Genomic DNA, 26,982 nt, shown 5'->3' with positions numbered 1-26,982 from the left:
ATTTGATTGTGTAAAAATCTTTACACAATCAAATCCAGAAATATATTAGTTTAATTGCTATGGATTGTGGAAATTTAATCTCTTTAATATATTATTATATTATTATATTACATATATAATATATATTATTCTTATCAATAATATAAGACATAAAACTATGTTCATATAAATCATGAGTACAAATACTCAATGTAACGAGTATATCACTTCGACTAATGCTATACTTCAACACTCCCTCTTAGCAAGGGAGAAGTGACAAAAACATTTTATGAGATATCAATATCAAGGATATCTGTACACAACATATTATCTGACTTTAACACACTGAAATAGTGACTTGTCAGATAACTACAATCACAATGTTCTGAACACTATCATAACATATAAATTATGATCTCTAATTGTCCAAAACAATATCTAGAGTAATCATAATGTTTTTGTTATTAATGACTTCTGGCATACCCGGAACAAAAATTATCATAATAACAGACCTATCATTTGCAAGATCATCATCTTACAAAGATTACCTTTTGTTTGTTCGTTATCATGGTGTCTGGTGAAATCTGGCCCAAAGAACCATGATAACGAGTCTATCATTTATAAGATTGTCATCTTATAATGGTTACCTTATGTTTATATATGTCAATGAAAAATTATCACGTTTCATTACATATCATATGTGAAATAGTAACCACCATGAACCTAGTCATAGGGTGGTACAAAGGGTTTTCACCTCATATTTTTCTCTCATAGAGGAGAGCGCATTATATAGAATTTCTATTACAACTTCTCCTCATAGAGAACATATCATCCACAAAGGATTGCATCTCAAAATTTCTCCCTCTAAACTTCTTAGAAAAACATGTTTTTCTTAGAACTTCTCATAGAGAAGATATCATCCACAAAGGATTGCACCTCAAAATTTCTCCCTCTGAACATCAATCCTGGGAAATCATGTCCTCTAGTTACTTCCTCAAAAAGTCTCTCATAATATACGTAGGAGTAGGCCCACCAACATCTTCTAGTCACCCACATGTATTTCTAGACTCCCTCTAAATATAAATCTTCTAAGCTCTTGCATTGCCTTTGAAGAAGTGTCATACTCCCTCTTAATGTAGAAGAATCTCATAATCCTAATCATCATACTCCCTCTTAATGTAGAAGAATCTCAATCATCATAGATGAGAGCCTTATTTTATCCATCTTGATCATCAGGGTCTTTGGAGTTACTATCATTAGGTTGAGTCTGCCCAATATTTGGTAGCATGTGTAAAGTAGCAACTTTCTTTTCCTGTAAGAACATCCTCAAACATAAAGGAAAAGATCAAGGCAGATAACCCTTATAGAATGTATAAAATTACAAATAAGAGAGAGACTACAAATTAGATAAATGCAAAAGATAAGAATACTTATCTGCACATGAAGGTCATGGAATAACTCTTTTTTTAAGGATGGTTCAAGTGAGAATGAAACATTGCCTATTATTCCCCCCCCACCTCAATGTAAAATTCGCACTCTTATGTCATTGAACACTTTTACATCACATCAAATTCGATAACTTCTTCCTAAGTCCAAACTTTCTCTTTTCATCCATTGAAGCTCCAAACATTCATTAAGCTTAATAGTAGAAGCAAACATGTCCTTCCATTTTCATGAACTCATCCACCATTCTTAATCTCCCTCTTTTTCCTGTAAGAACATTCTCGGAAGAAAGATCAAGGCAAAATAGCTCTTATAGGACATAATGGAATAAAAATAAGAGAGACAACTATAATACTCATGGATAGCAATAATCAGATATTCATCATAATAATGTAATATTGATTCTTGCCTCAAAACAATATAATTTTTCTATTCTTTAATGTCCGAGTGACATTCTTATAGATTGATCTCAAAAACAAATATTAATCATTTCTCAAATAGACGTTATTTAAATAACATTGTATTATACATTCTCACATGTATATAGATGTAAACATGGTAATGTATTTTCATATAACCTTCATATTCTTATATATTCAATCACCTATATAATTTATCACAACTTTTATTTCATATAATATAGACATTAGCAACATACTATATATCATACTTGCCAATGGTGTCCACTTTACCTCTGCTACGTGTTGAGAGTCTTCCATTATTTTCTAACTCTTTTCGAAAAAATCATGCCTCTTTGTAAATAAATATCTATTCTAATGAACATGTGATGATTTTCCTTCTTTTGGATTTGTTCAATGCTCCTTCCCTTATTGGTTTCAAATGGTACATAGTTATTTTCTATGGCTAAATATGATTTCTTCCCTTATAAACAAGAAATTCATTTGGGGCGGTCGATCAACAAAGATGCTACACGGGTGGGAGACACTTGCACTTGACAAGCAACTAATAATGGGGTTTCCTTGGCAACTAGGATTTATAAACATCATCCCCATGGAGCCTCATGGAATTAGCGATATATCAATAAATATAACCAATCATGCAGACCATTGCCATCGAATTCATAACACCTCCCTCTACATAATTTGTCATTTCCAACACATTGAATAGCATGGACCTTGTGTGACATTCATTTATTGGAGCCAAATTCTAATCACCTCCGTGTTCTTTTGACCAATTGAGCTTCAAAGCTTCCAAACATGCGTCATCTCATTGCGCATTGAAGACCTCTACACTTATGCTATGGATGCTTCAGCTTTGAAATTTTCCCAAATGGGGCCCCGCCCTTCCTTTATCTCCAACTTATTTTACGTTGTTATCTCAATGATAGGGTAGTTATATGTTGCCCTATGACTTCCTACATGTCGCATCCCTTATCTACAATATACCCATTGGTGATCTGCAAACTCAAATGCACAAATTATTTGTAGTGCTCCATTCCTCCATCAAATTTGGGGTCTTCAATTGAAACTAAGATGTAAATCATACATTGTGAATAGTTACAACTCTTCAAAGGCTAAGAATTAGCTGCACAAATGAGGTAAACTTGCAAAGTTTAATCCACAATTATGCTGCCAAATACTGAACTATGGTTTCCAAGCATTTGATCACATACTCTTATAAGCAACCTCCATTTTAACCATGAAGATATGGGATCAATAATCTAACTTGCACAAAGATTGACATCAATTTTAATCGATATTGTTGGTGATTGTTGGCCCTAAGACCATCTCTGATTATGGTTGTTCTTTTATAAATTGTACGTATTGCTGGTAGGCCCATCAATTTGAATGGCTACTCTATTTGTCAACAGCAAAAAACATTCAATTTAATTTGATAGAAATATTCTTTGATATGATTACATCCTAGTAATAAACAGTCAACATATAGTGCCCCCCGGTCTTTATATTGATTGTGGAAATCAACCGTGCAAATGTAGCCAAGGTGCCCATGTCGCATGTTGTAGTTTCAGACATTTATCTTGCAATCATTACTCCCAGACACAAATAACGGTTGTAATTTGTGAAATGTATTCCACGAACAGGCACATCATGCTCATGAAATCTATGTATCAAAGTTGCCATCTAATAATCCCATAGCTGAATGAGTACACTATGAAGACTGGCAAGGTCGATCCATGGTTTTTTGGGACTCCTAAGGATGGCACTCAAATTACATCAAACAATCCTCACTTGTATTATGTTGCCATTGCAATTTACCCTTCCATCCAACATTCCAAATCAATACTTCCCTCAAGTTATGAGCACATCTTTTGTGAAAGCGATGCCAAACTAGTCAAACAGAGGTGCCTCCGCAGATATAATGTAGGTTGTGTTCCAATCTTCATCAAGGACGACACCCATATGGAAAGTGATCAACCTTGTTAAAAACGGCATAGGTTTCATGGCTCTAAACAACCATCATTGTTGTCCCTGCAATCTTCCTGCTAGCGTGACATCCCAATTGGCCCCTATTCAACGACAATCAAACAACACTTTACTATCTTTCTGATAAATCGATAGGTCACAATTATTATTGTCAAATCTTTAGGTATTATCATCTTCTAACATTTGCAATCTTGCTCTGATACCATATTGTTCTTCTAAGATCGTTATCTGCAAATGCACTAAAATGGTTGTAGTGTTCCGACTTGGCAATGTACACCAACCAATAGCACAATACAGAGACACCAAGATTAGTTGAATGCAAGCAGACCACACGGTATCAAGTAGGTAGGTATGTAGACCATACAACTTGAGATAGAGGACCATACGGTGGAGTGGGAGATAATGAGCCGTATGGTGATGTGGGGTGTCTGTGGGCTTACTTGTACAGTGAAGGGTGTACGAAGAGGAGGTTGTACGACAATCAAGGGAAGGTCGTACAGGAGTCAAAAGGGAGGCCATACAATAGTCAAGGGAAGGCTATATGGGAGTCAAAAGGGAGGTTGTACAACAGTCAAGGGAAGGTCGTACGACAGTCAAAATTGTAGTACGGTGGTTGGTTTGGGATGAGATGTATGGTGAGTACAGTTGAGGGCATGCCTTGATAGGTGAAGGATGTGGCAAGAGTGGATGGTGTATGGAGGAAAGTGATGAGCTATGTTTGCTACGCCCGAGTATTTTATGCATCCACACAGGAAGACCAGTTGTAACAATTTGCATAAAATTGCACATAGAGAAAGAACGATATCACTTCAAATTTTTCAAATATAATGATAGATAAAATGTCACTCCAATTCACCAGATTTGAGCCAAACCATACAAACGGAAGGGTGAGCTTGAATCCCACCGAAACCAAAAGAGCCAAGTAGGGAAGGTCTTTCACTTCCGAAATGGCGAACAACAAAGAACTCCAACAGGAATTCACAATACAGATAAAATAATCCAAATTGTATACTCTAAAGACAACCTATAAGTCGTGCTTAAATACCCATCACGGAAAACTTTCCGAGGGTGTACAAAGATAGCCGACTACAACACAAACTACGAAAACAAAATAAAAATGGGTCCGAGATATATTAAATCAATCGGCCCAATTACAAAAGCTTAATTAAAAATTTATTTTATAACGAGAACATTACAATGGCCGTTGTAATTGATGATTTCCAAATGCAGATTTGAATCTCATGTAAATATAAGAGGAGACATGTCTCTTGGACATGTCCCTATAGTTAATCATCTTTAGTTAACTATATGTATAACTCACCTTTAAGCATATATGTAATATAAATATATTAACCATATATGTAATATATTATTATATTATTATATTATTATATAATAATATATAATCTATAATATATATAATATATTATATTACATATATAATATATATTATTCTTATCAATAATATAAGACATAAAACAATGTTCATATAAATCATGAATACAAATACTCAATGTAATGAGTATATCACTTCTCCTGATGCTATACTTCAACAACTGTGATGTCCCTATTAATGTTTTGTAGCTTCGTTCTGATAAACCCTAGTGAAGATATGTATATATATTTGATATATATTAGATATACATAAATATATATACATATAAATTTTATAATTATTTATATATTAGAGAAAGAGATAAAATATAATTTGTATATATAATTATAATAGTTAATATTACGAATAGACATATTCCTAGAGAGACATGTCTATTCATAACTCTTTCTTTATATAAATATATTGATAGCTGCATTTGAAAAACACATATCGAATATAATGGCAATTCTCATACATTTGCAAAAGATTGTAATGACCCTGCTCAAATCTAATCTCAAAATGCTGATAAAGGCTCAAGGAATTTCATCAAACACTTTACATACAAGGGTCATATGACTGATATAAAATTTCAGTTTGCTTTAATGACCATAGTTGGAAAACTCGCCAAAGGCAAAAACTCGCCAAGCCCCCAAAAGTTTAATCGGGAAAAACTCGGTGATTTAAAAAAAAACTCGAGAACCTAAAAAACCGCTGAACTTTAATTAAAAATATATTTATTTTGCAAAATTTAATGAGAAGATGCATCTAATAAGTTAATTAAAGACAATAAAAAGAAACAAGCATAGTTTAGATATATATAAATGCATAGTGCGTACAAAATTGCATTCTCATGTGGAATGCTCATGGTAGGAAGCAAAGTAGTAAATAGTTTCAATCTGTCAAACCAAAAGTAAATACTAAAAGTCCAAATACATCAATACAATCACATCTTCCTCTTTCCACTTGCACTAGCAAGAAAGTGAAGGAGGTCTAGTCCTAGAAGTACCCCACATTGGGATAGGGCACGAGCTGCGTGACTGTGAACTCTGTAGCTGTGCCCCCTCGCTCGACTGGCTCGATGTCCTAGAAGAGGATGCATCTCCTCCTAATGATAATGCCTCATCCTCTGAGCTTGAATCATCATCATCCTCATCCTCATCCTCAATGTCATCCATTGTGAACTGAAAATCAGTTTCAACATCCCCATCCATGGCCTACCTCTCCAAATCAGTGATCTCATCTGGTGTAAACAATGGACCTGGCTCCTGTGTTGTCCAATTAGAATAAGGATCTATCTCATCTAGATCAAGTGGACCAGGTAGTTTTGAGATCTGTGCCTCTTTTATGTGCAACTTAAGATTATAGTGCACATAAACAAGGTCATTAAGTCATTCTTGAGTAATTTTGTTTCTTTTCTTTGTGTGGATGGACTCAAATAAGCTCCAATTGCGCTCACAATGGGATGAGTTACAAGGTTGGGATAGGACTCTAAGAGAAAATTTCTTTAAATTGGGGGTATTGCCACCCCAACTTGCCCACTAAGAATCTGCAAAACAAAATATAAAAAGTTATAAAGCAATAAAAATAGATAATCAGAAGCACAACTTATCAATTAGCAAAAGTTTTAAAGTTTGACACTTTACCTGGTGCTTGAGTAGATCTTGCTCTCTTTGCTAGCATAGAAGAGAACAAAGGACCCCTCGATTCCACATAGATTTGTTGTTCGGTCACAATAAAGTCTCTATTCGCTTCACTAGATATCATTCTCTCAATACATTTAGAGAGACCTTCCATGACCTCTCCATTAGGATCTGAGTAGGAATCATCAGCCCTAAAACAAATTAAAAATGATATCAAGTCTTACTACACAACCTTAAAAAGTAAAGTAAAATAAAGTCTCAGTAAAATCCCAACTTCAAGGACAATCATAGTACCTAAATTTGGGGTTGACGAAGTAGCCTGGTGCATGAATGGGTTGGTGGAGCATATTGTTCCACCTCCTATCAATTATTTCCCAAATGAGGTCAAATTTGAGACTGTCCCCATGATAGTAACTTCTAACAACCTCTTTCGCCCTATCCATGGCCTCATAAAGACCTCCCATTGGGGATTGCTGCCCATCACATATGCGCAAGACCAGAACTAGGGGAATAGACATCTACATTTGAAATTTGAAAAATACAAATTAGTTAATAAAATAGTAAGTTATGAATTAATAATGAAACCTGAATAAACTAAAAATATAATGTTTTGATTCTTGAAGTTACCTCCACAATCTCCTTAGCCTTTACAAAAAAACTATCATCAAAGACTATCCATGCCACAGCCTCTCCTTCGAGTTTCTTTGAGTAAGATATAGCAACCCAATCAGCACACACAAACATTTGTTTCAAAGCAAATATGTGGTCAAGAATACTTTGCAACGTCAAGAAGACCGTTGCAAACCTTGTCATAGCAGGTCTCATCAAATCTTTGCCTTTAGCGGCCTTTCTCATCAAACTGAGAACCCATGGATGATTATAGATATATTCGGTGACTCGCCTAGCATCTTCCACAACTGGACTCACCCAATCAAGTTTTCCTATGTCCTCCAAAAGAAGGTCAAGGGCATGTGCTACACAAGGTGACCAAAAAAGTGTCGGATGCCTCTCTTGGAGGATTCTACCTAAAAGATTAGCAAAAAATCAATAATTAGTTACAAATTTTCCATATTTAGTATTTACAAATTACATCAAATCTAAATTGAATAATACCATAGCATTACATTCATGATTCATATTGATTCGAACATAAAAAATTAAATTTACCTACTGCCACATATGTTGCTGCATTATCTATGATTATTTGCACCACATTCTCTATTCCCACCTCCATGACAACATTCTCCAATATTAAAGCCAATGTGGCTGCATTTTTCACTTTGTTGGAGGCATCAACAGATTTCCAAAACACCACATCATCTTTGCAAGCAACCAATAAATTAATAATGGTTCTACTTCTTCTATCTGTCCACCCATCAGATAAAATGGTGCAGCCATACTTCTTCCACTCTTTCTTTTGGTCTTCTATCAATATTGTTGCCCTACCAACCGCTTTGTCAAGCAACCTACAAAATTTACGTGTAATATTAAATAAAGTGTTAGTAAAAACTAGGAAATAAGTTATAACAATTAAGATTTAAAATATAACAATGAACTAAAGTGAATCACAATTATTTACAATTACTAAATAGTAAAATACTAACCTTCCACTCATATCCTTGCGATTAGGCGGCTTGTACCCTTTGCCCGATATTGAAATTGCATTCACCATATTGACCCAATACGGACTATCAGCCACATTCATTGAGATATTGTTGAAAAACCAAAATCAGGTGCTGCAATATCCGTTTACTCATGCACCTCCTTGAACCATGCAATGCCCTCTAATGATGGCTATGCTCCAAGTGTGTTCCTAGACACAAAATAACCCCCTATCCCTGATGTGGATGGTGATGAACAAGTAGGCGATGTAGAAGAAGTGGAACTGGTAAAAGAGATATTATGTTTGCGGATCCATGGGCCACGAAGAGATCCTAGTATGTTCTCAAGTGCTTCTTCTTCTTCTTGCATATCAAAAGGAGCTCCTTCAGATTCAGCTATGGCTGCCCTCATAGCTAATTTCGTCCTCTCCCTATTCAATTTTTTCTCTTCAGCAGCTGCAAGTAAAGCATTGATGAATCTTTTTTCTTCATCAGTTACCTTAAGACAAGGATTTGAATCATGTTTCCTTATGCCTGCAAAGTGGTATTTGAGGCGGTTTATGCCTCCAAAAATAATTCTCACATGGAATGCATATCACCTTCCCAACATCATTTGGAGCTTCATAGGCATACCGCCATGCCTTATCTCTTGCATTTTTAGGTCGAGTGCCTATATATCCAGATGGGCATGGTGTTTGTGGCCACTCTTCTTGTGGGTTTGTCATGTTTTTTTTAATGCTTGACCGCTGCCCTACACATAAATTTATAGAAAAATGAATAAACAAAGTTAGAACTTAGAAGCTAGAAGTTTAGAACAACTTCGGTTTCAAAGGATTCAAAGTTCAAGCATAGAGTTAAAATGATTTTAAATGATTTGAAATCATTTACAAACAACAACAAAAACAATAGAAACTTTACTTGAAATTATAAAAAGTTTTCAAACTATGATAAGATGAACATACCTGGAAAGAAATTTCTCTTCTAATGTCATGTCCCCTTTCTAGCGACATAACTTCTACCGGAGATTTGCCTATCATTGACTCTCGTACGCAAATGATTTTGGACAGAGAGAGTCATTCTGTTGCCAGATGATTACATTCTTGCTCTCGGAGAGTTATAATCCAGTAAGTGGGGCCTACTTGTTCTAATGTCGAATTGAGATTGTACTTTTAACTTTATAAAGTTATTTATTTAATTTTATAAAGTTAATTAATAATAAAGTACATTATAATAAGTTATTATAACAAGATGTTCTAGAAGCTTCCAGCGACTTCTCAAAAAAAGTAAATAAATAGAGGGCAGGGGGCACCCATTGGAAGCAAGCGGTTTTGTGGATTTTACTTCTATTCCAGTTGGAGCGATTTGTAGTCATCTCGTCTACAAATTCTCAAATTATCTTTGGGAACGAAAACTCCCATTGATAAGCAATTTTGAGGGTGTGGGATATCACCCGAATTATTGCAATTCGGAGGTGACGCTACAGTCATTTCATCAGGAAACAAATTCGGGCCTAAGGCCATTTGCAAGATAACCATGTGAAGGCTGCCGCAATACAGGATTACCTCTGTTCTCTTACGGCCAAGACGAAGGACAGAAATCATTCTTTAAAACCGGAGGAGCAGTTTGAAGTATATATATATGATTTTCGATTTATGAAAGCCAAGACGCATCAGCTCTGGAGTCGGACTGAAGGGGCTAGCGGGGCCAGATATTAACGGGTTCAGATTATTTACAAGTGCATTAGGGTCTTCCGATTTTCGTCAACAACACTGCAAAGGACGGAGATATCTCAAATATTACATATCGACTTCCATTTGCCCTTGCATTTCCAGACCATCCAACCAGCAACGAACTTAGATCGGGCATTTATTTCAGGTCACGATTTATTAAGATTAATCAACAATTGCTTCCGCCAAAGTCAGGAGGAGGATGGGCTTGGAAAAATTCAGATTCAACAACGCCAACCCAGAGTCGTGGTGACAGACGATTGCACTAATCCGCGTGGCAGTTTGGACATCAATATTTATATTCAGTTGGTAATTAGGGAAGAGTGTCAATAAACAAATCGCCCCTTTCAGCAGACAGACAAGTTTAAATGGTATATGACTGACGTTGCGGCATCAGAATGAAGCAGGCAGATTAAGGGAAAAACTCGAATCAATCACCATTTCATGCAACAGGAACAACAATACCAAGTTCTTGCTATCTATAAATTCTGTAAGACTTGTGTTACCATTCAATTTGTAATTGATTAATACTGCCCATTGTACTCATTTGATGAATAATTTAAGACAATACATTTTTACCATTAACAATCGCATGTTTAGTTTTTGATGAAATTTCATAGTGCAAGACAAGAGTTTACAATTTGTAGCAGTTCAGCATTGGTTTGTTATTGACCTTTATAGTAAGGGTCATCTCAGTGATATCAGAGCAATATTCCTGCCATCCTATTGGGTAGAACATCTTATGCAACCTTATTCCCGAATTTATATCCGCAAAAGAGCAACACTTAAGGGTGAACAGAAATTCAGAGATATGGGTGAGAGACAGTCACAGAGTCCACCCAGATTTCCCAGAATTGATGATGATGAAACCAGAGAGTTTTACAGAATCATGACTACCGGACAGCAAGAAATAGCTCAGTCACTACAAGCTTTGACTACCATAATAGAGAGAGTTGTTCAGCCCAGGATTCAGGAACAAGGCAGAGGTACACCTGATCATGATAATAGAAGTGTGGCAGGCTCACAGGGTGCTCCTAGGCGCAGATCATGGACAGCACATAGGCCTACCCGTCCCATCTTCCTAAGGGAGGAGGCTCAGGAAATAGGAGAAGACAATTTGCCAGATGATTTTCAGGATGATCTCAGAGCTGCTACTGTTGAATGGCAGGCATTACCCCCACATGTGCGTGAACTATTGAACTTTGATCGCTATCTGAACCAAAGGAGAGAGCATATGAGGAGTAGCCATCAGAATAGGAGGTCTAGAGGAGGTCATGATAGTGAGTTGCAGTGAGCTGTTAGCAAACTCACTTTACCATCTTTCGATGGTAGTGGTCAGATGACAACACAAGCTTGGGTTCATAAGTTGGATACATTCCTGCCATTGAGGCCTATGTCAGAGATAGATGCCATCAGATATGCCACTTTGCATTTGGAAGGCGCAGCTCATGATTGGTGGTCACATGGGATGGTTACTTTGCAACACAATCAGGTAACATCTTACCAGGACTTTGTGGATAGATTGGTTGAGCATTTTGATAAAAAGGATCCGGAGATTTATTTTCACGACCTCGCACAGTTAAGACAGTCAGGCAATTTGGAGGTTTATATTAGTGAATTTCAAAGGTTGTCAGTTATGGTACAGGATGTGTCTGAGAGACAGTTGGTTATCTTATTCACAGAAGGATTGTTCGAACCCCTTAAGGGGTGGATTAAGGCATTTGATCCACCAACACTTCAGGAGGCCATGAGGAAAGCACGGAGTATGGAGCTTACAACACCTTCTAGCAGGTTCACTTCCAAGAGTACTACTTCTTTCAGAGACAATAAGAAGAATAAAGGGAAGAGTATTGAAACCAAAGGAAAATCTACTACACCCCTAGATGCGGAAGCATTAAACGACTTGCACAGGAAGAAACTATGCTTTTATTGCAAAGGCCCATATGACAAGGACCATGATTGTCCTTTGAGACCTAAGGGAAAGGCCAATAGAGTTATGTGGGCATATTATGAAGGATTAGATTCTGACAGTACGGCAAATGAAGATGATCACAGTAGTTCAAAACCAGAAGAAGAAACAGGAAATTCAGAGCAAAAGGTGGAAACTGAGTTACATTTACAGCAAGGGCGTTTGTCTAGTATTCAGCAGGAGGGATCTTTTAGGTTACGTGGTGTTCTAGCAGGACAGAAGGTGATCACATTGGTTGATACAGGTGCTACACACAACTTCATTGATGCACGTCTGGTTGAGCACCGTGGAATTAAGACAAAGGAGTTTGAGGGTCTCCGAGTACAGGTTGCCGATGGATATACTCTTAAGTGTAATAGAATGGTTAGAAACATGCCTTTACGTCTGAATAATTATGAGTTTAAAGCAGATTACCATGTGTTCAATATGGGCGACTTGGATATTGTTTTGGGAATGACATGGTTACGTTTATTGGGTGAAGTCACTTTCCGCCTCAAGGACATGGAGATCAAGTTTGAGGTAAATGGGAAGCAACATGTGTTGAGAGCTATCAAGAATAGTGACATCCGAACTATTTCTCTCAGACGATTGGAAAGATTGGTGAGGCATAACGATATTGAATGGGCAGCCATGTGTACTCTCATGCCTACAAAGGAGGAATAGCAAAAGACAGAATATCATCCAGACATCCAGATATTGAGGGAAAAGTATAGTAAGGTATTCAGCGATATTCCACCTAGTACACCACCTGATAGAGGAGTTGAGCACATCATCGAATTAGAAGAGAGTGCTAAACCAGTTATGATTACTCCATACAGGCATCCAAAAAGGCTCGAAGATGAAAAAGAAAAAACCGTCAAGGAGCTTCTCGCAATGGGACACATTAGACCTAGTAAGTCTCCTTTTGCTTCTTCAGTAGTTTTGGTAAAGAAGAAAGATGGTTCTCTTCGGATGTGCATTGATTACAGAATGCTGAATAAGAAGACCATTAAGAATAGATATCCTATTCCACGGATTGATGAGCTGATAGATGAACTACATGGGGCATGCTATTTTAGTAAGATAGACTTGAGATCCGGTTACCACCAAATTAGAGTGAGAGAACAAGACATAGAGAAGACTGCCTTCAAATGTCATTGTGGACACTTTGAGTTTGTAGTGATGCCATTCGGGTTGACCAATGCACCAGCTACTTTCCAATCCACCATGAATAAGGTCTTCCATCATCAGCTGAGGAAATTTGTGTTGGTTTTCTTTGATGATATCTTGGTATACAGTCGAACATGGTGTGAGCATATGGAGCATTTAGAGACAGTATTGAATAGCTTGCAGGCAGAGTCCTTGTATGCCAAAGAGTCCAAATGTGATTTGGGCATGACCGAGTTATTATACTTAGGTCATATTATCAGTAGAGAAGGAGTACGGATGGATCCTGATAAGATTTGTGCTATTGTGGAGTGGCCTATTCCTGAGAACCTGACCCAGCTGAGAGGATTCCTTGGTTTATGTGGCTTCTATCGCAGATTTGTTTGCGGATATTCGCGACATGCGGCTCCTCTGACAGATTTTCTCAAAAAAGGAGTTTTTGTTTGGACAGCAAAGGCACAGGCTTGTTTTGACAGATTTAAGGAGATCATGACTTCATGCCCGGTATTAGCATTGCCCGATTTCTCAAAGCCATTTGAACTTTAGTGTGACGCCTCAGGAGATGGTATTGGGGTTGTGTTGATGCAGGACAAACACCCTATTGCATATGAGAGCAGGAAACTCCGTGGGCCAAAAAGATCATTCAGCATTTACGATAAGGAGATGTTAGCTATCATGCACGCATTAGCTAAATTCAGGCAGTATCTAATAGGAGGTAAGTTTTGTATAAAAACTGACCACATTAGTTTAAGACATTTCCTTGGACAGAGAGATCTCAATGATAGACAGCAGAAATGGGTGAGTAAGCTACAGGCATATGACTTTGATATATCATACGTTGAGGGCACTCAGAATGTGGTAGCAGACGCCTTGTCACGCAGGCCACATCTTAGTGTGATGGTTTAGATCTCTGAAGATTGGAAGCATTTGATTGTTGCAAAATACTGATGCAGGAGCATCTTGCATGAAAAATTATTGGAAAAAAAAAAGTTGAAAAAAAATTGAAAAAAAAAATCTGGAGGAGAGAGAAAGTGAAGAAAATTAAAGGAGAAATAATAAAAAAATAAAAAAGGAAAAAGGAGAAAAGAAAGGAAAAGAGTATTTCTATTTTCAAGGTGCATAGGTAGCATAATAAAACAAAATTAAAAAAAAATAAATGGTTGTCATTCCATTTATCGAGGTGTGTGGGTAGAATTCTAGAAAGTTATGAATATTGTAGAAAGTTGTGGATATTGTAGAAGGTTGTGGAAGTTGTAGAAGGTTGTGGAGGAATTCTAGAAGCTTGTGGATAAGTCATGCATTGGGTGGTAAATGCCTATTTAAGCAAGGCATATGAGCATTTCTAATCAAGCTCGAGGAGAAGCTCGAAGAGTAGAAGCTCGAGAAGAAGGTGGAAGCTCAAGGGGAAGCTCCAGGAGGGGAAGCTCGAGGAGTAGAAGCTTGAGAAGTGAAAGCTTGAGAAGTGGAAGCTCGAGAAGGAGAAGCTCAAGAAGGAAAGTTGGAAAGTGTGAAGGCTTCAAGGTGTGAAACAGAAGGAGGAAGTGAAGAGTGAGTTTTCTTGAGTCTGTAGACAGAGCGCCGAATGTGAGGCAGTTTACAGCAGGATTATTGTGGAGTTGTGAGTGTGTAGACAGAGCGCCGAATGTGAGGCAGTTTACACTTGGATCTTGGATAAGGTTGGAAAAGAGCTAGTGACTGCGGTTTAGAAACAAGGAGGTTGCTTGGTGGCTTGCGAGCACAAGTTGAGATCTTAGAGGTTTCTACCAGAGTGTGGATCTGGACTAGCTTGGGTTTGGATTGGATCTTGAGAGATCTTGGAAAAATGTTATTGTAATTGCTATTGAATTTTCAAGTATAATAAAATTGTCTTCATATTGTTGCATTATTGGTTGTGAGTTGGTAAGGGTGGTGTGGCCCTTCGTCAATGGTATCAGAGCGTACCTACATTAGTGGTATCAGAGCGTACCTTCATCAAATACGCTAGAGACTCTTGGGCATCTGGGATAGTTGATGGAACAATTGTCGACACCAGGTATTCACTTGTGGATGATTTGATCATTTACAAGAGCAGGATCTTTTTAGTTCCAAGATCAAAGGTGAAACGGTCTATTATGCGGGCTCTTCATGATTCACCCATAGCTGGTCATCCCGGGTACTTTAAAACATATAGACAGGTACGGGAACGGTTTACATGGAAATGACTCAAGAAGGATGTATTGCAATATATTCGTGAGTGTCCTGTTTGTCAACAAAATAAACAAGAGCACACCTTCCCAGCAGGACTCCTACAGCCACTTCCCATCCCAAAACAGAAGTGGGAATGCATATCCATGGATTTCATTACAGGGTTGCCCAAGGCTCAGGGGCACGATTGCATTTATGTGGTGGTTGATAGACTAACAAAATATGCTCACTTCTTTCCCATCACCACTACTTCTACAGCAGTACAGGAGGTTACTGAGGTATTCTTCAAAGAGGTTTTCAGGTTACATGGGATACCCCGCAGTGTTGTCAGTGACAGGGATAGTAGATTCTTGAGTCATTTTTGGCGGGAGGTGTTCCAATTATGTGGCACTGAGCTCACACCCAGTACTAATTATCACCCGCAGACTGATGGACAGACGGAAATAGTCAACAAGTGGGTGGAAGGCTACTTGAGAAATTACGTGGCTGATCAGCAGAAGGCATGGGTAAGATGGATTTACTTGTGTGAATATTGTTACAATACCACTTTTCACATGTCTATTCAGATGACACCTTTCCGAGCGTTATATGGGTATGAAGCACCGAGTTTTATTGACTTGTTAATGGGTGATGTTCGGGTTCCACGCGCCGGGGATTTAATTCAAGAGAGTAAGGACATTATTAAAGCTCTCCGAGATAACATAGCCAGGGCACAAAATCAGTATAAGCAGTATGCGGATCAAAAGAGGACAGAGAGAAGCTTTGAGGTTGGTGACATGGTTTACCTCATGCTTCAGCCTTTTCAGCAATCTACTCTCAAAAGAGGTGGATCAGAAAAACTTAAGCCTAGATATTATGGGCCTTTCAGGATCACCAGACGAATAGGGGACTTGGCTTATGAGCTTGAGCTTCCAGCAGATAGCAAAGTGTATAATGTGTTCCATGTGTCGCGCCTCAAGAAGGCGTTGGGACAGAATGTGGTACCTTCTACAGTATTACCTCCCTTGGATGATGAAGGGAAATTGATCTTAATGTCGGAATTCATTTTGGAAAGCAGGGAAAAACAACTCCGCAGAAGGGCAATCAAAGAATATTTGGTTAAATGGAAAGATCTACCAATTGAAGATGCTACTTGGGAAAATGAAACAATTTTGCAGCATCCAGCTTTGAGATTGCTTGAGGACAAGCAATTTCAGGAAGGGCGGACTGTCATGTCTCCTTTCTAGCGACATAACTTCTACTGGAGATTTGCCTATCATTGACTCTCGTAGGCAAATGATTTTGGAGAGAGAGAGTCATTTTGTTGCCAGATGATTACATTCTTGCTCTCGGAGAGTTATAATCCAGTAAGTGGGGCCTACTTGTTCTAATGTCGAATTGAGATTGTACTTTTAACTTTATAAAGTTATTTATTTAATTTTATAAAGTTAATTAATAATAAAGTACATTATAATAAGTTATTATAACAAGATGTTCTAGAAGCTTCCAGCGACTTCTCAAAAAAAGTAAATAAATAGAGGGCAGGGGGCACCCATTGGAAGCAAGCGATTTTGTGGATTTTACTTCTATTCCAGTTGGAGCAATTTGTAGTCATCTCGTCTACAAATTCTCAAATTATCTTTGGGAACGAAAACTCCCATTGATAAGCAATTTTGAGGGTGTGGGATATCACCCGAATTATTGCAATTCGGAGGTGACGCTACAGTCATTTCATCAGGAAACAAATTCAGGCCTAAGGCCATTTGCAAGATCACCACGTGAAGGCTGCCACAATACAGGATTACCTCTGTTCTCTTACGGCCAAGACGAAGGACAGAAATCATTCTTTAAAACCGGAGGAGCAGTTTGAAGTATATATATATGATTTTCGATTTATGAAAGTTGAGACGCATCAGCTCTGGAGTCGGACTGAAGGGGCTAGCGGGGCCAGATATTAAAGGGTTCAGATTATTTACAAGTGCATTAGGGTCTTCCGATTTTCATCAACAACACTGCAAAGGACGGAGATATCTCAAATATTACATATCGACTTCCATTTGCCCTTGCGTTTCCAGACCATCCGACCAGCAACGAACTTAGATCGGGCATTTATTTCAGGTCACGATTTATTAAGATTAATCAACAATTGCTTCCGCCGAAGTCAGGAGGAGGATGGGCTCGGAAAAATTCGGATTCAACAGCGCCAACCCAGAGTCGTGGTGACAGACGATTGCACTAATCCGCATGGCAGTTTGGACATCAATATTTATATTCAGTTGGTAATCAGGGAAGAGTGTCAATAAACAAATCACCCCTTTCAGCAGACAGACAAGTTTAAATGGTATATGACTGACTTTGCGGCATCAAAATGAAGCAGGCAGATTAAGGGAAAAACTCGAATCAATCACCATTTCATGCAAAAGGAACAACAATACCAAGTTCTTGCTATCTATAAATTCTGTAAGACTTGTGTTACCATTCAATTTGTAATTGATTAATACTGCCCATTGTACTCATTTGATGAATAATTTAAGACAATACATTTTTACCATTAACAATCGCATGTTTAGTTTTTGATGAAATTTCATAGTGCAAGACGAGTTTACAATTTGTAGCAGTTCAACATTGGTTTTTTATTGACCTTTATAGTAAGGGTCATCTCATCTAAATCTGGTTAGAATCCTCTAAAATCCACTCAAATCTGCCTTGAATCACATGCAATCAGCTAAAACCTTCTTCCCTCCACACAAATGCAACAAACAATGCAAAAAGCAATGATTTTTGCCCTATTTAGCCGTCACTGGGCACGGGTTTCCTGAACCACGAGTTTTTAAGTAAAAATTGCCAAGTTTTTCTTTACCCTACTACCGAGTTTTTCTTTTCTACAAGTTCTTGGGGCATTTACTCGCCAGGCTAAAATACTCGATGAGTGTTTAAGACTCGCCGAGTAATCGACGACTTTTCCATCTATGTTAATGACTCCTTTCTTCAATTAGCATCGATGAGGATGTTTACAAATGACTCTAAATTGATTAAACAATGACCTAACACGAATGTGCAACTTATTCTAACAATCTTGAATGCATATATGAATTCTAATCATAAAAAAAGATCACCTACAGCCAACTAGTATTTTGTCAAACAGTTGGTATGCAAACTACTAAGTTGACTACAAATGATATAGAATTGCTCAATGACAACTACAAATGACCAGCAAATTAGTATCTCTTATTACAACACAATGATCCAATACAATGCTCATCAATAAGCCAAGACTCTTGGCATTTACAAGAATTACAAATATATGATATGTTGGTATGAAAATGCACTCCTACAGCTGTAACTAAAAGTTATGCTTATACAATGAAATGATGGACTATAAGCAATGAAACCTGGTTGGATTGAAGCGCCTTTGTGAATAGATGAAGAAGCAACCAAACTCCAATTGAAAATGTGTTCTTCCAAGCCAAATCGAGCTCCCTAAGCCAGCTGCCCCTGTTCTGGTCTGATCTTGAAAATAAAATAATATGCAGCATATAAATTCCGTCTCAAGCACCAAACATCATCTCCAAGATCCAAGGAAATGGGCGATCCGAGCCTTGAAGGAAATCGATGCCAAATGTGAGCTCCACAACCAAAACCGCACCTACCAAAGGTGCCCTTTCAAGACTGTAATATCTGATTTTAATATCAGATTTATCCACCAATATAATCTGCTTTCTTCACCAAGGAAAATCGATGCCAAGAATGATGAACCAGCTCCAAAGGATAGCTATAATCTCTAATGCAAATAGCAATTGATATCAAGCAAAATTGTGGCCCTCATATGCAGACTTATGTGACTGAAACATCATATCAGCAATTCTGGAAATGACGAATGCTGCAAGTAGAACCCTAGCATAGCCAAAGATGGAGACTTTGATCACCAAAATGTCTTCAACAATTCCTCAAATTGAACCATCCAAAACTTGGCCAAAGGCCACAAGATTTTAAGCAATGGAGCACAAATGAAAGTCTGAAGTAACTTTCTCCCAGCTACAATAATTCAAGTGATATTTCACACCCTCAAAATTGCGTACCAATTGAGATTCTCAATGGCCAATTGTGACTACTGTAGAAACCCTAGGCTCCACAATGCACATCAACAACAACAAATCTGCTTGCTTAGAATGAAACCTAGGATGCCTATTTATTCTTTTTTCTCCACTTTCTCCATAAACTTCTAGAACATTATTTTATTAAGTGATTTTATAAAATATTTTATAATTCAAGTCACTTTATTTAATTAATTAAATATAAAGTTACCTTTTAATATTTATTTATTTGATAACTTTATAAATAATTAACTAAATACCACTTATTTATTTAATTAAAATGATTAATTAGTCATCCTCATAAAATATTCATTATTTTGGACTACTTAATTAATTTAATTAATTAAATCAAATTACCTCCAGAATGGGGACATCACAAAGATCCATGAAAATCAACATGGTATCAGAGCCAAATTGCACATGTAAGAAGCGTTGAATATTATAATAATGCCATGTTGGTTACAACGAAGGTGGCAGTCAGCATCCTGCATTCAGTGGAGATTATATTCCATCTCAAGCACTTGTCTTACATATAGAATAAAGTAATTGATTGTGAGGTCCCTCAATCCTTAGTGAGATCGCATTAACTGCACAATACCATCTAAAAACCATGGCAAATTCTGCCATCATATGGTGCCCAATTCAATGGGCAGAGAAACATGGATATTCGCACATGGATAAGGGGATGAGTCAAAAGAGCTAAGGGCAAAGTTGTTGCCATTTTTTGAAGTTTGTGTGGCTCTAGGACGATGCCATGTGATTCTTTTTAACTAGGATATCATGCTCCAAGAAATGGATCTCCATATGAAATGAAGGGATTGTGACCTCTGAATATGGCATGGATAGAGTAAATAATAAGATGAGATTTTATTCAAACTAAGTAAGAATAGAGAGGAAACTCAGAATCCTCAAACAGTCATCGTGTCAACTTTCCACAATAGTTCAAACTATCAGAATCCTATAGAATAAGACCCTTCAACTCAACAATAGAGAAGTAGTATTGGGCAGCATGTCATTATAATACACATAAAGAAGGGAAGCAGTCTGTTTGAGTAAAGATGGATGCCATGGAGGAACACACAGGAAGTATAATCCATTTCAAATATCCCTTTTGGGCAAGACAGAAACAAATAAGGTTGAATAGACATTAGCATTGATTTCAAACTAGTTCGAACTTTCCTGATTGGCATGAATGTAAATATCATAAATTATCCAAAATAAAAGATAATGATGGGTATATGCTTACTAAGTGGAACCCAAGAGGCATTCATGTCCAAGATTATATTAAGCTGACGAGCCTCAATAAAACATTTGATTTCTAAATAGATCATGTCAAGTGCCCCTTAGGAAAGCGGTAAGGTGATATCAGTATCAAGATTAATCTCCGGTTATTTGAGAGAGGAGCTTGTGATAATGAATAGTAACGTAAAAGGTCTCACATTTATTAAAGGAGACAAATGAGACTGTAAGACCAACTCAAACAATGCTTGAGGAAGTCACCAAATCCCCACAAGGTATTTGATCTACATATAAAAGGTATGGGTTTACTTGTTAAATTTATATTTTAAGGAATTTCTATTACTTCTTAAGTAAATATAATTTATATTTAATTTTTTAATATTGGTACGAATAATTATTGAATGTCTATTAATATTATAAAGAATAATATGAGATTGAATAAATTGATAGATTTTATTAATTAATTGATATGTTGCAAGATAGCAATATTATTTATTATGAAATAGATTTATATGTAGGCATATGTGATTATAATATATCTATGGGGATATAATATGCTTACGGAAATAAATCATGATGATATATTAATAACTACATCGAATATTGGAATTATATCAATGAAGTATAGAATCAAGTTCTAATGTTCTTATATTATTAGTATTCAAAATAATTATTAATGATAATTTTATTACTATAAGAGCTATGCGCCTTGATCTTTTCCTTTGAGGATGTCTTGCAGAAAGAGGGAGATTGATGTTAATAGGAAGACTTGACACTTCCTTAGAGGCAACCTTGAAAGAGAGGGAGCAAAATAGAGGATATGATTCAATCAACCTTCATTGATCTTTGATCATACTGACTTAGAGGGAGTAAACCACATTGTGATAGATTCTCCTATGATCTATAAGTTATAGCAGTCAAGAGGACTGTGATTCATGTATATGCCTTATGACTATGTGATTTTGATGGGCCTATGCCTGTGTACATCGTGAGGAAGTGAGGACTTCCAAATGATGTCACTTATATTTGCAAAAGTTACTGTAAGGTGACGATCTTACAATAACTTGTATCATGAGATCTAAATTTGAGTAAATGGTGAATGTCTTGCATCTCAACATTCTGGGAGGCCATTACTCAAAGAGTAATTGGTGAATATAATTTGATATTCTGGGAGGCCAATGCTCTTGATATCACATGTGATATCAAAACCTTTTTGAGTACTTGGTGAATATCTTTGATATTCTAGGAGGCCAATACTCTTGATATCAATTGTGATATCAAAACCTTTTTGAGTACTTGGTGAATATCATTGATATTCTGGGAGGCCAATACTCTTGATATCAAATATGATATCAAACTTTATTTGAGTACTTGGTAAATATCATTGATATTCTGGGAGGTCAATACTCTTGAATCTTGATATCAAACCTTAATTGAGTACTTGTTGAATATCATATGTTGATATTTTGGAAGACCAATACTCGTGATATCGAATGTAATATCAAATGGTGTAAAACTTTTGAGATATCAAATGAGATATCCTTAAAATTTGTCATTCTTAATATACCAATGGCGTAATATATGTCTTGTGTTTATCCTCCCTAGCTAAGAGGGAGTTTTAATGTTTTGTAGCTTCGTTCTGATAAACTCTAGTGAAGATATATATATATATATATATATATATATTTTATAATTATTTATATATTAGAGAAAGAGATAATATATAATTTGTATATATAATTATAATGGTTAATATTATGAATTAGACATATTCCTAAAGAGACATGTCTATTCATAACTCTTTCTTTATATAAATATATTGATAGCTGCATTTGAAAAACACATATCGAATATAACGGCAGTGCTAATACATTTGCAAAAGATCCATGAAAATCAACAGTCCCCTTCCTCTAGTTAGCTAATAGGGACTACTACTGCAAATTTCCATTATTCCTAAAGCTTACATCATTTGATAGCACTTGTAGACTTGCATATTTGGTAGGAATTGCTTTTGGCAAATTGCTTTCTAATTTAATTCCTAAATCTCGAATGTAGTATAGATTTTATCACTTCAACCTTGATATGGTGTTGCTACTGAGGTGTTCTTACAATCTTGCATATACCATATATTGATGGCTTTACCCGATTAATGTTTTGTATATACATAGTGTCTTCAATTATTATTTATAGAAATGATATTGTTATCTGATAGTCTTACGGACTGTGTAATATGGTCGCTATATCTGATTAACAATCTGGGAGATATAACTTGTTTTCTTCATCAATATGCAGCTACGCTAGAGCAGATTCAATATTGCACATTTAATGCGATAATAAAATGTCTTTGATGATATGGATTGAAGGATCTTCATAGCCTTTCCTTATATCATTTTAAATTTAGTTTTCTATAATGTGTTGACTTTTCTCGACTAATGATTTGGATCCTCTTACAATTGATGTTTTCTCTTCTACTCTACTACTGAGGAATGTATATCTGCTGTTATATTCTGGTTTGGCATTAATGATGATTACACAATCCACTATTGTTTTATCTACAATTATATTCTGGTTTGGCATTAATGATGATTACACAATCCACTATTGTTTTATCTACAATTATGATGGTATATCAACTCCCTTTGTAAGTGGTTTGGCTGTTGGTATTGATGTCTTTGATTAGTTATGAGAATATATTATCTTCTAAGATTGAATGCTATTTCTGATCTAACTGTATTTCCTTTGGAGTATTCTCCATATCATACAAGGCCATCTTAATATTATGCCTGAAACTGTTCTGTCAATAGATGGAATTATCTTTCCAATTGCTTACAGAGATGTTTAGTTTGTTGGACCCGAGTTCTGGTGTATATATGTTGCCGACATTAGGATAGCTCTCAGAAGAACAATACTACAAGATAATCCTTTATTATTATGGTTGGTTGCATATATTCTGTTCTGTATTATTTGACTGGTCTCCACACAATCCCCAATTGATGATTATGTAGACTTATCCTTCCTTGCATTTCCTCTATTGCCTCCAACGAAAAATATCTGCCATCTGAATCGTTCTTCCTCTTTATTCTATATTCTGAACCTTTATTGTGCCACCGATGCTTCTTACTATCTCACTGTCTTTGGTTATTTTCTTGAGTCTAGTACTGTGCAATATCCTCCTCACCTGTGTGCTGATAATTTTGTCTAGTTTGATCTGGTCAATTCTTCTAATGCGGCGTTGGATATCATCTATGCTATTTTGAACAGGGCAGACAGAAACTCTTCACATCGTGGGTATTTTATGCTTGCAGACTATAGGATGTATTAACCTGAATCATACAGAGAGAACGAATACTCTATTTGATTCGATGTCTTGTCAATATTATTCATACGTTGGAATAATATATTTTTTGACGTCCATCTCAGTTGTTGTCTTCCTTGTAAATTCTTTTAATTTCTTTGTTCTTTCCTCCACGTTACTTGCAATTGAGATACCTCTATCGTTTGTCGTTTGTGAATCAAAAGGATGATCATTCCAATAAATACCGACTTTAGCCTCTAGTGTGTTACCAACGTCTGCAGAGATTACAAATGAGCATATGATTGGTGGATAGACTGTAATGGTATTTGCTCAACATATTCCTTCCTTTATATATATTCCATTTGATGTGAGGTTGTGACCATTCCGATTAGGTTGCAACCTTTGATTCTTTAAATAATATATTTATTATAATTGTTTGGTTTATATTTATAATATATTTGATCAATATATTTTTATTATCATATTAACTGCAATATAATCATGTCATATATATATTATATGTCATCAATTTCTAATTATGTTTATAATATATAATAATAAATTATAATATAATTTATTATTAAACATTCTATTATTAATTTATTTATTATAAAATCTTATAAATATAGGGACATGACAGCAACCTACCCTTGTCTATCAGGATCTCTTACCATTCTTGCAATATGACTTGTATGGGCTTCTTCGATACTTCAAACATTACACTTGCTCAATCTGACCCTTTAGATCGAAACCCAAACTGCACAAAATTAAAATTTTCACAATTAGGCCTACTAGGAGACCTAGTAGTTAACCCTCCAAACTTAGTTTTAAACCCCTAACTCCCAAACTGTCTTAGCAAGAGCCCAAGCAGAACACATTTTGGAATACCCTTTTCAACCCCTTATACAATATCTCAAAATGGGAGTTGGGTTTTGTCTTTGACTTAGCCAATCAGAAAGTGCCCAAATGGATCTCCATCAATTGATGTTTCCTAGAAAATGGATCTTCATTCTATGGCTTCCTATGCTTAAGGAAACTATAATAACCTTTAGTTCACATCTCCACAACCAATTAATACTTCTACAACTCCACTTCTTCTTGATCTTGGCTTGTCACATCTAAATGCCAAACCGATGGCATCATGCTAAACTTCAGGGGCTCAATGGACTGGTCCAGAACCAATTGCATATTATAATATACACAGAGACCTAACATTCCACAAAGAATTGGCCAGATCCAATGGTGGAATGCCAAGCTATAGCCATTTGAACCCAAAAAACTAAGGTTTGTAGGCTTTAACAACCAATTTCACCAAATCGAGTAGATCTTCTTTGTATGTGTGTCAAATGACCCCAAACCACTTGCAATGGAAAGCTTATTCACTATTGTACACTTTTATAACATCTGTTATGGCTGGCCTATCAGGGATCGTCCATACAAAGACAAAAATCAAAGAAACTACTTAAAAATTTGTTTTTAAACAATCCAAAATCTCCTTTCTCATTCACCCATCTTTCCTACTACTTTGTCCTTTGACCATTTAGGACTTACACCATCCTCCTACAACTATCCCAACTGGTTCCAATTGAAATTCAAACTAGTTGGTTGTTGGGTTACTAATTGCAAGATTTTGTTAATTATGCAACTTGACAATGTTGACAACTTTTACAATTTTGCAACAAAACTTGCATTTTCGTGTTCAACTTTATCAAACATGACAACTTGGTCACAAATGGCCTAGATGACTATAAAACAACATCAAACTTATTATACCAAATTGTTGTGGTTGTTGACCATGCATTACAAAGTTACAAACAACTAAGTGGCTCTAATGGCCTTATTGCGTGACATCAACATATGAAATCATCCATATGGAACCTTATTACATTACATCATGCTCAAAATGCCTTCAAGGATCCATCAAAGGGTTGGGTGCCCTGCACCACCCACATATGTTTGAATCCATTCATGATGTGATCAAAAATGCGGTTCTTATTATGTGATCAAGTCGTTACCTAATGGATTCTTTGAAGCTTATCGGGAATAAAAAAGGAAAGTTTTTAAAATCCAATGAAGCAGTGGAAAAATCTGACCACACCATGTATGATAGAATTTGTGTACTTCGGCATCCTAACCCTCCTTTGATGCATGTGGTTGAACTTTGGTCAAGTGAAGGAGTTTGGTGGCAAGAGATAGAGATTCAGGAAATAATGGAGCAAAGCAAAAAGTGGAGAGAATGAAGTCATTCATTGGAAGAGTGCAAAGTGAACAAGAAAGGGAAGGGCCTTGAACAAAACATGTTCGAGCAAAGGATTTTAGCCTTGCAAGCAATGGAAATGATAGTGTTGAAGCTAAGGAAAGGGAGGAAAAAGCTGAAAAGGAAATGTCAGTGCTTGAAGAAGAATACGGTGGAAAAAGAGTTTTCTTTTCGGGTGAAAGATTGGGCTAGATTTTACTTGAGCAACTTTTGGACAACAAATTCAGATATCGGATGTTATTGTGGTAGCAATTCAAGAGGAGAATACAATTATGTTTTGAGATATTTAGATGTTACTCAGGAAAGATAAGAATGAACAAATTATAAAAGGGATGGACGCGGTTATTGGTAATGAGACAGTGGGTCATATATTGTTAGAGGATGAGGAAGATGTTTTCGGAATGACTAGTGAACCTGGTATCTTGGACAAGCAGACCATTAGTCAAACCAAATCCAGTTGAAGAAGTCTATATTGGTGTGAGAAAGACAAGAGGTAGGAAGTCAACCCAAAAACTTTTCGAGCAAGCAGACAACAGGAAAGATCAGTCCAAGATAAGATTTGGGAGAGACTTGTTCTTTCCTAGGCAGCAATGAAGGTTCTTACGTGGAATGTCAAGGGCTGTGATTCCCTTGACAAGAGGCTCCTGAT

The 26,982-nt window shown here is 36.5% G+C and overlaps 2 protein-coding genes across 3 annotated transcripts in view; both read right to left on the bottom strand.

Annotated features, from left to right (window-relative positions):
• SOS1 (sodium proton exchanger, putative (NHX7) (SOS1)) overlaps window positions 1–26,982 on the bottom strand; it is a 299,664-nt gene that overhangs the window by 102,914 nt on the left and 169,768 nt on the right. The window lies entirely within an intron of this gene.
• On the bottom strand, window positions 6,417–8,625 carry LOC149541545 (uncharacterized). The gene is made up of 6 exons (XM_089796498.1): window positions 8,447–8,625; window positions 8,010–8,308; window positions 7,470–7,867; window positions 7,137–7,360; window positions 6,846–7,033; window positions 6,417–6,541 (listed from the first exon to the last, which is right to left on the bottom strand). Exons 1-6 carry the CDS (start codon window positions 8,545–8,547, stop codon window positions 6,417–6,419), a joined length of 1,335 nt encoding a protein of 444 aa, XP_089652624.1. The 5' UTR covers window positions 8,548–8,625.

This window comes from Cupressus sempervirens, chromosome 8 (genome assembly GCF_028749045.1).
Source record: "Cupressus sempervirens isolate cs-2001-9-10 chromosome 8, ASM2874904v1, whole genome shotgun sequence".
NCBI lineage: Eukaryota > Viridiplantae > Streptophyta > Pinopsida > Cupressales > Cupressaceae > Cupressus > Cupressus sempervirens.
This window is presented reverse-complemented; position numbering and strand designations above follow the sequence as displayed.